Source organism: Pagrus major, chromosome 11 (assembly GCF_040436345.1).
Source record: "Pagrus major chromosome 11, Pma_NU_1.0".
Lineage (NCBI taxonomy): Eukaryota > Metazoa > Chordata > Actinopteri > Spariformes > Sparidae > Pagrus > Pagrus major.
The window spans coordinates 5,126,516-5,139,340 of NC_133225.1; the positions used below are offsets into that span (position 1 = coordinate 5,126,516).

Consider the following 12,825-nt stretch of genomic DNA (forward strand, 5'->3'; position numbering starts at 1 on the left):
ACCTTTCAGGGATTAACTGGGGAAAAGGTGATGTCACACACTTCATTTGAAACTAATGTTGTTGGGCTGTTTGGTCACTGTCAATCTAACTGGATCAAAGTTTTCAATTGCTGACGGATAAGTTGTATTTTCACCGTCATTGTGATACAAACACATTGCAAAATACTGCCTGAAGCACGATAAATAAGAAAAATCATTTTATGTACCAGCCCTGTGCAATCACACATGTTATGCATTCACACCATTTGACCCATCAGATGAAGCCCACAGCTAAAGGTCAGCTAACCTCAGATTAATTGGTATAGATTTGGCGGTGACTGTGAAGTTAGCTAACAGGATGGCTGATGAAGGAGAGACGAGCTAATATAGGCACTTCAATATTTGTTTATTTATCGCAAGTTATATTGTCATCGCAGGATTGAACAATGTTATTGCACATTGCAGATTGTCCTCATAGTGTTCAGGCCTAAAGAGTATGTTTACATTATGGTTTTTCTACATTTACTTGTAGCTCCAACCAGAGACTGTCATTTTTTGTTGATTCTTGGGGCCCCTGCGGACAAAACATGATGATAAACGTTAAAAGGTGAACTTTGTTTTAGTACCGTACCACCAGACTACAGAGCAGCTTGCTTCCTCGGCCTGTCAGACCCTTCAATTCATCCTCAGCACTGCACCATAAAACAATCATTTTAATTTTATGACTTATCCAAACTGGATAAGTCGGAGACTTAAGAATAAATAAGACCTTAAGAATAAATATAATAACTTTTATAGACTGTTTCATAACTAGGTATAAGTTCCTTGTCTTTCAGCTGGTATCCGTAGATTTATTCTACAGTATAGAATATGTATATTAAATACTGCGCTCCAGAGTTGGAGAGTGATCTATGCTTTTACTCACTTATCATTTGGCCATTTGAATTCATTGTAATGTAAAATCAGCACATTAAGAGGCCAGTCGCATTATCTATATGGAGCGGTGATTTTTCATGTAAAGCTGAACTAATTGTTCTGAACTAAATGTTTTCAGTAATTTGTACCCTTGACTGTAAAAGCAGCAGGAAATCAATATAGTAATTGTTTTAATTTAACTAAAATATTTCTGAGAGCGTTAATTTGACGTGATGCATTAAACGATGCTGTACTTCAGCGACTGAAAGCACAAGAAGACATCAGCAGTGTCATAAACACATAGTGATCCTAGATGTTATTTACTTTATTTCCCCGCACCATGAACCACTGTCAAAATAAAACCTCATCAGCCGGCAATTACCGACGACAAAATCAGTGACAAACAGGGAGCGAGCAGCAGTCTGTACTGTGTTTGCTTTGTGGCTTTTGTTTAAGGCTTTCATCACACAGCAATACAGAGAGCAAACCTGAGCGGCAGATGTCAGCTAAATCCGACCGTTCAAACACGCTTCGCTCCCTATTCATCTAAAATCAGGACTTGAGCTGCTCCTTTACTGAAGCTCTCCGGCTGCAGCAGGAAGTCAGTGATTGTACTTCTATTATATTACACACACACACACACACACACACACACACACACACACACACACACACAAACACACACACACGCACCAGCCTTTGAAGCCTTTGTGTTTACACAGAGGAGCAATATGTTGTCATTAAGCAATCATGGAAAGGCATTCTTAATCCTTGTGCTTCTCTGTACAACAGGCTTGTCCAATTAATTCTCAAAAACTCTGGAGTACCGAGCTCACGACCCGGTGGACTTCTTTTGTCTAATATGCTGTCAAATCACTGTGAGACTCACTCAGACCAATGCTGCTAATGTTATATACTCTGAACAAATGTTTCATCTGTCCTGAAATCAAAATCAACATCTTCGTTGACCTTTTCCCAAATCATACCATTATAACTTACATAGTCCATTACAATGCATTATAAAACAAAAGCTCTACAATAAAAACCTCTACTTTATGGACATCTGGGAGGTTTGCTGGTGTATTAATGGGCAAAAAATATTAGAGGATCTCAGGATAGCTCAATACAACAGCACAATAAAACTAGAGCTAGAAACAACAAACTACAAATAGAGCTCTCTCAAACAGTTCCAGCAAAAACATTATAACTACTTCATTAAATGTAGTACAAGGCGTTTTTAACTGGTCATGTCTCAGTTTAATACTGACGTCTCTATATGACCTACATAAGGAAACAACACCATCAGTGAGAAGATTTGCTCTGTAGTCTGGTGGTACGGCAGCGGATACTTCTGTATCGCAAGACAGCAGCAGAACAACCGGCTCATGATGTAATGTTTTTTTATTGGCCTTGCTAACGAGTTATATCTTGCTGTTTGCTTAATATTATAAAGATTATAAAAAGATTATTGTTGTAACACATAACATTTGGTAATGTGGCTAACTTTAGCTAAAGCTCAACAAAATTCTATTATTGCGTAATCAGCTCTGTTAACTGCAGGATGACATGTAACGTAGGTGGATGAACCGCACTAAAACAAAGTTCACTTTGTTCCACCGTAGTCTTACTGCATTGCACTGCTTACATAGACTAAAAACACATTACGTCATCACCATGCATCCTGCAAACAGCTGTGTTTAAAACAGGAAAGTAGTTTTAAGTAGTTTTTGCATTTGTCTTTCACTTGCTTTCAGAACAAATGCATGTGCGAGCCAGATCATGATCTTTACAAAAAAGTAAAGTAAAGTTCCTGGTAGCTGCTTTAAGTCAGTGTTTATTACAGGAGTGCGTTTTAGTTCTAGCTTGCTGCACCCTTCAAGCTTTCCACTGAGTGTAAAGCTTAAGAGGTTTCTAATTTTTTTGGTTCATTTCTGCACTGGATAAAAATACACTTCTTCAAGATTGTTCGAAGATATCATGTCTGCTTTCATTCCTTTTTTCATCACACTTAAGTTCCTGTTGCGTAGAAGTTGTGTTAATCCACCTGCATGACCACACATTAATGTAACCTATCTTTGACAGTAATAAAAGCAGAAACGGTGTTTACGTGATGAGCTGTCAAAGACGAACAACTTTCAATTCGATACAAACTGATTTAAAACTGAATGGAAACCAATAACTCCTGGAAAAGTAGGGAAAACACAATGTATAACACCTAATCGTGCTTTGAAGAATGGCTAGCAGTCATGAAAAGTTTACTTGATTTGTGCTAAAACATTAATAATTAAGTTAACTGTAAGGTAAGACAGCTGCAATTCACTGTAATTTGACAAGGAAGCGGGGCTCTTCCGCAAAATGATAAAATAAATATGAAAATGAATATGAATTGCTATTTTAGACAGACTGTGTTAGTGGCATATCCCCACCTACAGAGCAGGAAACCAGGCAAATATTTCAGTGAGTGGATGTTTGAGTGGGTAGCAGAGCGTGCTGCATGAGCACAAACATCAGTGGACTTTGTCTGGATTACAAAACTTTTCACAGAGGGGTCCCTGGTGTCATATATTTGGGGTCCTCTGCACTCATTTTCTTTTCATATACTAAAAGTGTTATTTGACTGGATCCTTCCAGACACTTCCACATTTTCTGTCAGCACACAGAAGTGCTCTGGTTTAATCCTATTACACGTCAAGCACAAAGGGAGATAAGAGGTTTATGTCCGAGTCCCTTACAGAGTGAATCTCTCTCCCTCGAGACAAGAGCAGAGCTGCACATTGAGTCATTCTGATACTGGTGTTGACACTGGTTTCTTATAGCTGCCACAGCTTTCTATTGTGCAACGTTTGAAAAGAAAAAGACATATTGATAATTGGATTGACTGTGAGGGCTGAGGATACACTGGTGATGATGAATGAAGATCAGGTGAATGACATAATCCGGAGATGGGTAAGTCAACAATATTCACTGTAGTACAATTTAGTCGAGGGAATCATACTACCTACTATCTTCTGTCATGATGATGCCATGGGGTATGACCTTTTGAAGTATGTACTTTGAAGAAAAATCAATCAAATAACACACATACGTTGATTAATTAGTTGTCGGTGTCAAAATGAACATGAGCTGGCAAACTAGTGGTTCGGTCCACACTGTATCTCAAACCATTTCTCCTCGTCAGCGAGTAAAATCGATTTCAGTAAAACACGGCTGATAACAACAATGTTCTACCTCCATCCTACGCTTAGCGAGATACTCCAGAAGAAGATCTGAAGCCGGAGGACTACCAACATTTCAAGAGTTTGGGCTCTGCCTGTCTCATCGAGGGCGACGGCGCACAACTACTGAAATTCCTCCTGAATGAGAAGAACCAGGTATTTTTCTTTCTACTATCTACACGACTGACTCAGAGGCAGATCTGCGCCATGCTCACTATAGTGGTAGTCACACCTTAGACACAGGAAGTGACAGTAGATTGACAGTGTTAATCTGTCATACACCACTAAAAGCACAAACACAGTCACACTGCAGAGGTAGCTAGTGAAGCGAGCGGCAAACAGCAGCAGCAGCAGCAGCCACTTCCCTGCTACCCAACTATGCTAAACATGAACAAGCAGCCACTCCTCTGCCTGCTGGCCTCTTGACCTGGAGGTGTGGGGAGAAAAAAAAAAAAAGCAGATATTCAGTCAGATTTCTCGCTCCACTGATAACTCTCTTCAATACGATGGTCCTCTAAGTGCCCTTGGCCGTCCCTTGTCTCCACGCTTGGCGCAGTTGTGTGTAGCGTACTTTTAGAAGCATGTGTCATTTCTTATTCTCTCCTCTTACCGAGGCCGAAACAATCTCAAGGGGGTTCAAATGATTGATTATCAAATGAGAAATCCCGGGCTTTCAACATGGACGTAGAGAATGAAACTTGGGACATTGAGGGAGATACAGGCAGGGCAGAGCAATGCATCTATATTATATATACAGGACTAACAGTGATGGGATTGCATTCCTATAACAACGGATTTAACTGCATCATGACTGGGATGTAGTATGTGCATGACAAAATTTTCAATGTGGCTGTAACTTTTCTTTTCAGTACGGCATTAGACCGTCTCAAAACATAGAGTCTAATAGCAGCTGGTGGATGGTGTTGGCGTGACAGCTAGGCGAGATGGCTGCTAATGCCAGATATCACTGTTCGAGAAAGTGTTTTAACCACTTTTTAGTGCAAAACCAATGGATGTCAGGACCTTGTTTCAACATGTCAAGCGTCAAGCCTCAACAAATTGGTGGCTGCCAAGCGAGAGACCACTGTTCGAGATGGAGTACTGATATTTGTATGGGTTAAACCAATGGATATCTTCAAAGAGACATCGGGACGTCGAAATGAAGAAACATAAAGTTGCATATTAACATAACGGTGGCTCTGAAGCGAGAGACCTCTGTTTGAGACGGTGTTTCAACATTTGTAAGAGTGAAACCACTGGATATTTATAATGACACATCCTGACACTGAAATTAAGAAATGCAAAGTTGCAACATATTCAGAAATGTGCATATCCAACATTCATTCAGGCGATTGGACTGAATATAGAGGCAGTGTCTAATTAATCGCTCATGCAACCTAGAGGGTGTTTCAGTCAGTGTGCAAACTTCAGCTGAACATGCAACACTGTGAAAACTGCCGACAAGTTTACAATGAATAATTTCCAGTAATAAATGTGTAATGAATTAATAATTTCTTTGGGTGGAGCTTCTCTTCCGAAAACATTTGTATTTTCCTTCTTAACAGAGACATGATTCCTTCCAGGCAACTTTTTTTGAAGTAATAAAGACATTTATGTGTTTCCCATGAACACACAAGCCACCCAATATCTCCTTCATTCATATAATCAGATGTAACAAACATCCTGATGATGCATCTCATGTTTAGGACCATTCATTGTAGGTGTTGCATTTTAAGGCTGTGAAAAGCTCTGCAGCTCTACCGCCTCGGAGATGTCCAAACCCTCCTGTCACACGCAATAATATTGTTTTTCAGTCTGTCGGATCACACTTTATACTGCGGTTGGTCTATTCGCATGCGAAGCAAGTGTGAAAGTGCAGTTGGTGTTGTTGCATGCACCAGTTTATGTAGCAATGCGTGCATATAGAGAGGACCTGGCAGTACCCGTTTCTCTGGGTACTGATGACGTATGCTCATTGTTTCTCTCTTGCACGTAGGGGATTGTGAAGTCTATGGGCTGTGTTCTCCTGGCACCTCTTGTAAATGAGGCAGTAAAAAGAAAGAAGAGTGTTGATCACTGCCAGGCAGCCATCACTCATCTGAGTAGGGTAGGTACAAACAATAATACCAATCTATATAATGTAGCATGCTTCCTATTATATTATGTTTAATGTCCGTTTCGTTGTCTAGGCTTGCCGCCCAGATGAACTCCTGCATAGCTTCCTGCAACTTATTGAAGACATTGACCCAGGCTCCATTTCTGAGACCATCTTAGTCCTTTTTCCACATCTTCAAACAGGTGACACAACTCTCGACGCGATGTTATTAGCAACTCACATATCATCAACACACAGAGAGACAGAAGCACCACAGCAACACATTAGATAACATCTATAACTCTTGCATAATATATGAAAAGAGCAGATAAGCTATTTTGTTTACTAAGGCTAGATGTATTCATGGATGGTTAACTACTGTTTGAAAGATTTATGGTATGCGGCTCCCCCTGCTGTACGATAATGCTAACAGCAACTTTATGTCTCTCTAAGTGCTGCTGTGCCTGGAGGAGAGGAAGGCAGCAGGTGTGGGCTCAGTTCTGTCCGCTCTGCAGAAGCAGCTGTCCCGGCTGCCCGTCCCTTACACCCAGCAGCAGGTGGAGGCCGATGAGCACGGTCTGTGTCGCTGCTGCAACGCCTTGACTGCGTTTACGAAGCCATTCATAGAGGTGGCGATGAGGAAAAATGGAAACTACATCACCACCTCCGAGGAAGAGGAGCTCAGGATGGAGCTTCTCAAGTTGTAGGTGTCTGTCTGTGTCAGGATGTTATTAAATCATTTCAGATACTTAATTATTATTTACCATGAATATTTATCTATGGGTTGATCTTTGTTCATTTTTGCCAATGTTTAAGAGTAGTTTTTCCTTTTTTTCTTGGCTGTGGTACAGAAAAGATTAAAGAAACTTAACTTGATATTGAACTTGACATGGTAATGGATAGTTTGGGTTGTAAAACTGTTGTTAAATGTTTCTTTATGATTATCTGCAGCTGCATGAGGAGCTTGAGAGATCCTCTGCTTGAGGCCGAACTGAACCGAGACAGAAAATCGTCCCTGTGGCTCTTTGCGACGGAGATAATGGTAATGGTTTCTCTTCCTTTTCCGTCAACGGTATTTTTATTGTGATTTTATGACTTTAACAAATGTCTCTATGCATCAGGTCACGTTGCCTGCAATCCAAGTGTCAGTCTCAGAGCTCCTGTTCTTCAGCTCTCTGAAGAAAAGCACCCAGACTGACAACAGTCAGTCCAAGGAGGCACGAGCCTGTCTGGCATATCTACTGTTTGTGCAGCTCATCACCTTAGACAGCTTCCCAGCAGTTTTCCGGTGAGATGAAAAGCGATGTGATGATGCACATTCACCACACACAGAGGAGACAGTGTGCATTTCAACAGTCCAGCAACAAACTATTAACACTGTGCCGTTTCCTCCTGTTCCAGCCCTGTATTTGTTCTTCAGTGCAACATGGAGCACATCAATCAACTACTCAATAGGTACGCTGTTTATACAATATGAGCTTTTTTTTTTGTGGAAAGGATTGATTTTATAATTGAATCTATAATCTTGTTTGTTTGGCAGCAAAAAGGAATCACACTTACTCAAAGGACTGGTAAGACCACATCAATCAATCCAGAAACATTATTAGAGATGAGATTAGACGAAGTATGAAAGCAGAAACCTGAGGTCTCTATGTTCATTCAAGGCTCTGTACACCAAAAGCTTGGAGAGTGTGGAGGACAACAGCCTTCCAGTGAGTCTACTGGACCTGAAGAGCTTCTACGATGTACCACAGGTGAGACAAGCATGTCTTCAGCGTCAGCGTTACAGTCTTAAGGGATGCATCACAAAATTAGCTGTTTATCTGCAGGGGTCTGGTAGGGGGTTTTTGGAGATGTGGGATCAGTTGACTGGAGTCAAATTGTAGATGGGTTGTAGGATTAGGCTTAAACATTTAGAAAATATTATAATACTAAATACCAATGAGTTGTGATGAAATTCACAGAACCTGCGGAAACTTCTGACCGACTGCCCGATGCAACATTTGGTGAGTACAATATGCTCGATGAGAGAAACGTATTCTCCATCTGTGATACTGTGAAACTGAATTCATTTGCCGAGTTTTCTTTTTTTGTGCGTGTGATCACTGCTCCTCCAGAGAGAGTCGGGGCTGCAGGTTTTCCAGCTCTTCATCAATAAATTAGATGCTGAAGCAAAGCACAAGTTCTTCAGGTGAGAAAATCATCAGAGAAGAAATTTCTGCATAAATGCATACATGCTTTAATAAACTTGTTAGGCCAGTGTTTTTTGAATCCTGGGGGCCTCCTGCCCTGCATGTTTTACATGTTACCCTGCGCCATCACAGTTGATTCAAATGAATGGGACGTTTCAGGCTTTAGTTGCACTCGATGATGAGCTGATGGTTTGAATCGCTAAAAATAATCCACTGTAAAATGTATCGAGCTTCTACTATATTTTATTTCTCTTCTTTATACTGAATACTCACACTTTTGGTTTACTTTCATATCCTAGTTTAAACTGCAGCTGATGTTTTCTACCCAATTATGCTCTAACTCAAACATTTCCCTAAGGAAATCAAAGTCAATGTGCTCCAGAGTTAAACTGTTGCACTTTTATATAACTCCATTTGACAGAATTTTTCTTAGCCGTTTTCTTTTAGTATTGAAGTCTATTAACAGATGTCATATTTTCTGTTGCAGGTGCATGTTAAAAACCAGCAACCATGCAGGAGTCGAGAGTTATGTAGTAAAGAACATCAGGAATCAAGTAGAATTTTCTATGGAGGTGAGAAAAAAGGGACTTATAAACATCATGTTGTCACAGTGTTTGGTGATTTTATTTGAATATATTTAATCTTTCATAACTCTCCTCCAGCCGGGTAATACCAACAAGTGGTTCCTAGGAGAGGAGCTTCTCTCGTTGTTGGGCCTGGTGTTGTGTTTGCCACAAGGCGCTCAGACTGATTTGCTTAACAGTATGGACAGGTGAGTAACGTGAACGAGACGTACAGACATGCCAGCTCATATAATCACTCGACATAATCGGTTAACTACAGATAACATACTGTCCAAGCTTTGCCACAAATATTTGCCAGCCTGGAGGCGTTGCGGTTTGGAAGAAGTCCCTTCTGCCTTGCTCAGGCTGCCAGCCTACCCAAATATGTTTATTGGCATATCCAGATTGTGTCCAGATTGATTTTAGAAAGGTACTGGCTGTAAATTGCTTACAGGCCAGCCCAACCTACATAAAACTAAGACAAAAAAAAGAGAAAGTCTACGGGGGAAGGCCCAATGTCCGCTACTCGGACAATAAATCAACAAACAAATGCCTCCTACAGGCCTCAGGGAAATAAAATGGTAAACTGAAAGTGTATAGGGCCTATAGGGTTTTAAGGGGTTCCCAAATAAAGTTTCCTCACTATAAAGATGTGGGTAGCCAAGAAAACAAAATAGGGCCCAAACAGACCAGAGTTTCTGGCTGGCAATCTGAGGGGGACCGAGGTTTTCAGTGATTCAGGGAGAGATTCAGAATGAGAGTGAGAGCCATTTCCCACCTCTTTCAAGCCTTTACAAAAAGGGTGTCATCACACCATGATTGGCTGGGAGGGAAATGCCCCAAGCTGCTTCCACTCCTCAATCAGGAGTCAGTCGCCCCACCTGCACACAGGTGATCTGAATCCTGAGGGAAAATCAGCCCAAACAAAGAAAAATAGCAAGTCTCAAACAATTGGACTGCTACAACCCCACATGAAACAGGATTTTTACCGAGCCACATTTGGAGTTGGTTTTGAAATGTGAATCAAATCGGATTCCTACAAACGCGTCTCAGTCTGACACCTAAATCAGATTTCTGAGCGTCTTTCACGCCACTCACAACGAAACAGAAAGATGACGTCAAATCGAGAGTGCATCAGAGCGGACGTAGTTACTGACATCTACACGGTTGCCGCAGCAACCAATGCAGATAAAAAAGGTGATGTCAGGACACACAAATCACATCTGATCGAGCAAATACAAGTGCTGACAGTCTGCCTTACAGATCTGACTTGATAATAACAAACCTGCGTTGGCTGCAGTCTGACTACGTATTATTGAAACTTATCGACCAGTTATCTGTATTATCATCCCAAACGTACACAGTCTTGCAGGCCGATTTAATATGAAATAATGTTATATAATATATGTAGTGTGGGCTCGCAGCTCCGTCCTTCAGTGAAGTGGTCCTTGGCCTGAAAAACACTGAAGACTCCTGCTTTACAAATGTAAAACTCATAACCTATAACTAAAATAAATGCTGCTTTTCATGAAATATGAAGCTATATTAATGTAGATTTAGATGTTAACATCTATGTGACATAATCCACTTCAGATCTCGTTAAGTTACAGACCTGTGTGGTTATCTCGTCCTTCTCGCAATTTGGCTTTTTTTCTGCTCAGATTGAAAGACAAAAGGTCAGTAAATATGAGAACTAGGACACTTCAGTCCAGACTGAGCCATTAAGCAATGCCCTGTCTCTGTTTTTTATCCAGGATAATGGAGAGTCTGAATCTTCTGCGCTATCTCGTTATCAGAGACAATGAACTGAGGAGCCCTGTAAGTCGGTCTAATTCAACACTGTCACTGCTCTCCTGCCAGCCGGCCTGGTTAATGCTCAAAAGCTGACGATATACTCCTCCTACCTGCAGACAGACGTGTGGGAAAAGCTGTGCGGGATCAAAGACGAATACCTTAAAATGCTGCGCGTGTGCATCGGCATATCAAGAGGCTATTATTCCGCTGAAGTGAAGGCACTGAGGGAGGATCAAAAGCTGAAAGCAAAAGGTAGGTATTAGCTGCTAATCTGTGCAACAAAATGACTTTGAAACAACCTTGCAAAAACAGCGTTATAATAGTCTGCGTCTACTCATCTGTCTCTATTTTCGTCCTTCAGAAGCCAGAGATGCAGCTCGATCCTCTAGATTAGTCAAAAGCATAACAGTGAAACATGAGAACGTGTCTAATATGTCCCCAGAGGTCCAGCACCAGGTACAGAAACCGTCCTTCCTCTTCGTTATCATTTTGGATCTGGCCTCTACGCGACCATCGAGCTGACTGTTCTCGTGTGTCACAGGTGCTGCAGAGTGCTTTGGTGACATTTGACCTGATGGAGAGTCTTATCGTGCGGATTGAAGAGATCACGGAGGAAAAGCGGAAGATCCTGACCTAAACCGAGGCCTGAGCTCAAGTGTCACGTCAGACGACTGGGTTATTTTTCGAAACACGGTTTAATTCCATCTGATTTTGTTATTGTCAAAAATGTAAAAACAGAGTCAACTATGCAAATGTACTGAAACACATCTTTTACATTTGCTTTTGTATATCCACCAAGTACGGTTGTACAGGTCAACATCAAATAAAACTACAGAGGTGTTTGTGAAAACCTTTTTACAGAAGGTCTCTTAGCATCTCCCACACGGGGCTGCTCTCGAGGATTTGAGCCCGAGCCAGAGCCATGCGGTCGCGGATGCTGTCTACGTGGGGCTTACTGGTGGCCTGCAGACAAATGAGCCTTGGGTTACTTCCAAGTATCACAAGGGGAATAACAACCTGTCTAGTTTATTATCGAGAATAACTTCAGTGCACTGCCTCCATCTTTACCTTGGCAATTGTCAGCAGTCCTTTGACAATCTCAGTATTGTTGCGCACAGGCAAGATCCTGAGATTACTGCCAAGGAATCTGAAAGAGAAACAGACTTCCTCAGTTATAAGAAGTATAAATTACACAAACTGTATGTGTCAGTCAAGCAACACAAGATTAAAGATATAACACAGGCCATTTGTGTACCTGCTCTGAATCACAGACAAGATTTCCAGCTCTTTCTTCCCATTGAAGGGGGCAAACAGAAGAAGAAAGCTGTTGCGGTGAACTTGCACAAACGATTTAATCCTCTCGATGAGTCCCGAGTCCTCAAAGCGCTCCGGGAGGTCTTGGGGGTCAACCAACAGAAAGGCAGTACCTGGGCAAGTAACAAGCTAATAATGTCAAGCTCATACTAAAAACATAATGGCGTCATAATGGAGTACCTGCGGCGCATTTTCAAGTTAAGGCAAGGATCCAGTAGCAGCTTAGAGGGCCATTGTTTAGAGGGAGTTATTAAGCTTTTGTTCATGATTATGAGGCTTTCTAACAGCAGTAAATACAACAGCTTTACCTGACAGAGGAAAAATAAATGCTCCAGACTCAACGCTGTCTGAAAATCTGATTCGGTGCTGCTGCGCCCTGAGCATCCGGCATGTGTCATGGTTCTGGTAAAAAACGAACACAAATAATTACAGGGTACATGCAGGAAGTTAAATTTAATACCTTTTAAGGCCTTTTTAAGACCCTTTCCGTACATTTTAAGACCTCATCGCCACTTTGAGGTCTGACTGGTTACATCAGCAACACAGTTTAACTTACATTTACTATATACTGATTGTAAGATGACCAACCCAATGCAAGGTTTATTAGAAAGAAACCATTAGACACCAGAATTTGACCAATAAACACAACAAAAATGAAATATATCAAACTTTGGGGAGCTTCAGGAGGGTCATGCCACATAGCAACTCCCTCACAAAGACCCAGAGGTGGAAGAAGTATTAAAATCTTTAACTCAAGT

General features: G+C 41.2%; 2 protein-coding genes across 3 annotated transcripts in view; one reads left to right on the forward strand and one right to left on the reverse strand.

The window, feature by feature from the left end:
- Positions 1-12,825, reverse strand: part of LOC141004985 (protein SPO16 homolog) — a 28,063-nt gene that overhangs the window by 14,582 nt on the left and 656 nt on the right. Inside the window, exons 2-5 of one of the 2 annotated variants that reach the window (XM_073476716.1) lie at positions 12,376-12,469; positions 12,009-12,180; positions 11,822-11,900; positions 11,605-11,716 (exon numbers count right to left, since the gene is read on the reverse strand). In XM_073476716.1, the coding sequence (XP_073332817.1) occupies positions 11,609-11,716; positions 11,822-11,900; positions 12,009-12,180; positions 12,376-12,469 (453 nt within the window). In that variant the 3' untranslated portion in view covers positions 11,605-11,608. Of the gene's footprint in view, positions 1-11,603; positions 11,717-11,821; positions 11,901-12,008; positions 12,181-12,375; positions 12,470-12,825 lie in introns of those variants that run through there. The other variant, XM_073476715.1, reaches the window with a different exon arrangement.
- Positions 3,799-11,400, forward strand: LOC141004983 (glomulin-like). Its single transcript, XM_073476712.1, has 18 exons — positions 3,799-3,840; positions 4,140-4,265; positions 6,106-6,216; positions 6,299-6,407; positions 6,658-6,907; positions 7,156-7,246; positions 7,326-7,492; positions 7,606-7,659; positions 7,745-7,775; positions 7,869-7,958; positions 8,169-8,210; positions 8,322-8,395; positions 8,884-8,968; positions 9,059-9,168; positions 10,714-10,777; positions 10,870-11,005; positions 11,115-11,209; positions 11,295-11,400. The coding sequence occupies exons 1-18, from the start codon at positions 3,799-3,801 to the stop codon at positions 11,388-11,390; spliced, it is 1,773 nt and encodes a 590-aa protein (XP_073332813.1). The 3' UTR covers positions 11,391-11,400.

Excerpts from the sequence above, each read along its gene's own strand:
- LOC141004983 (XM_073476712.1), top strand. The coding sequence starts at position 3,799 with ATGATGAATGAAGATCAGGTGAATGACATAATCCGGAGATGG. Across the intron at positions 6,908-7,155 it reads AGGATGGAGCTTCTCAAGTT|CTGCATGAGGAGCTTGAGAG; the intron begins GTAGGTGTCTGT and ends GATTATCTGCAG. Across the intron at positions 7,776-7,868 it reads CACACTTACTCAAAGGACTG|GCTCTGTACACCAAAAGCTT; the intron begins GTAAGACCACAT and ends TGTTCATTCAAG.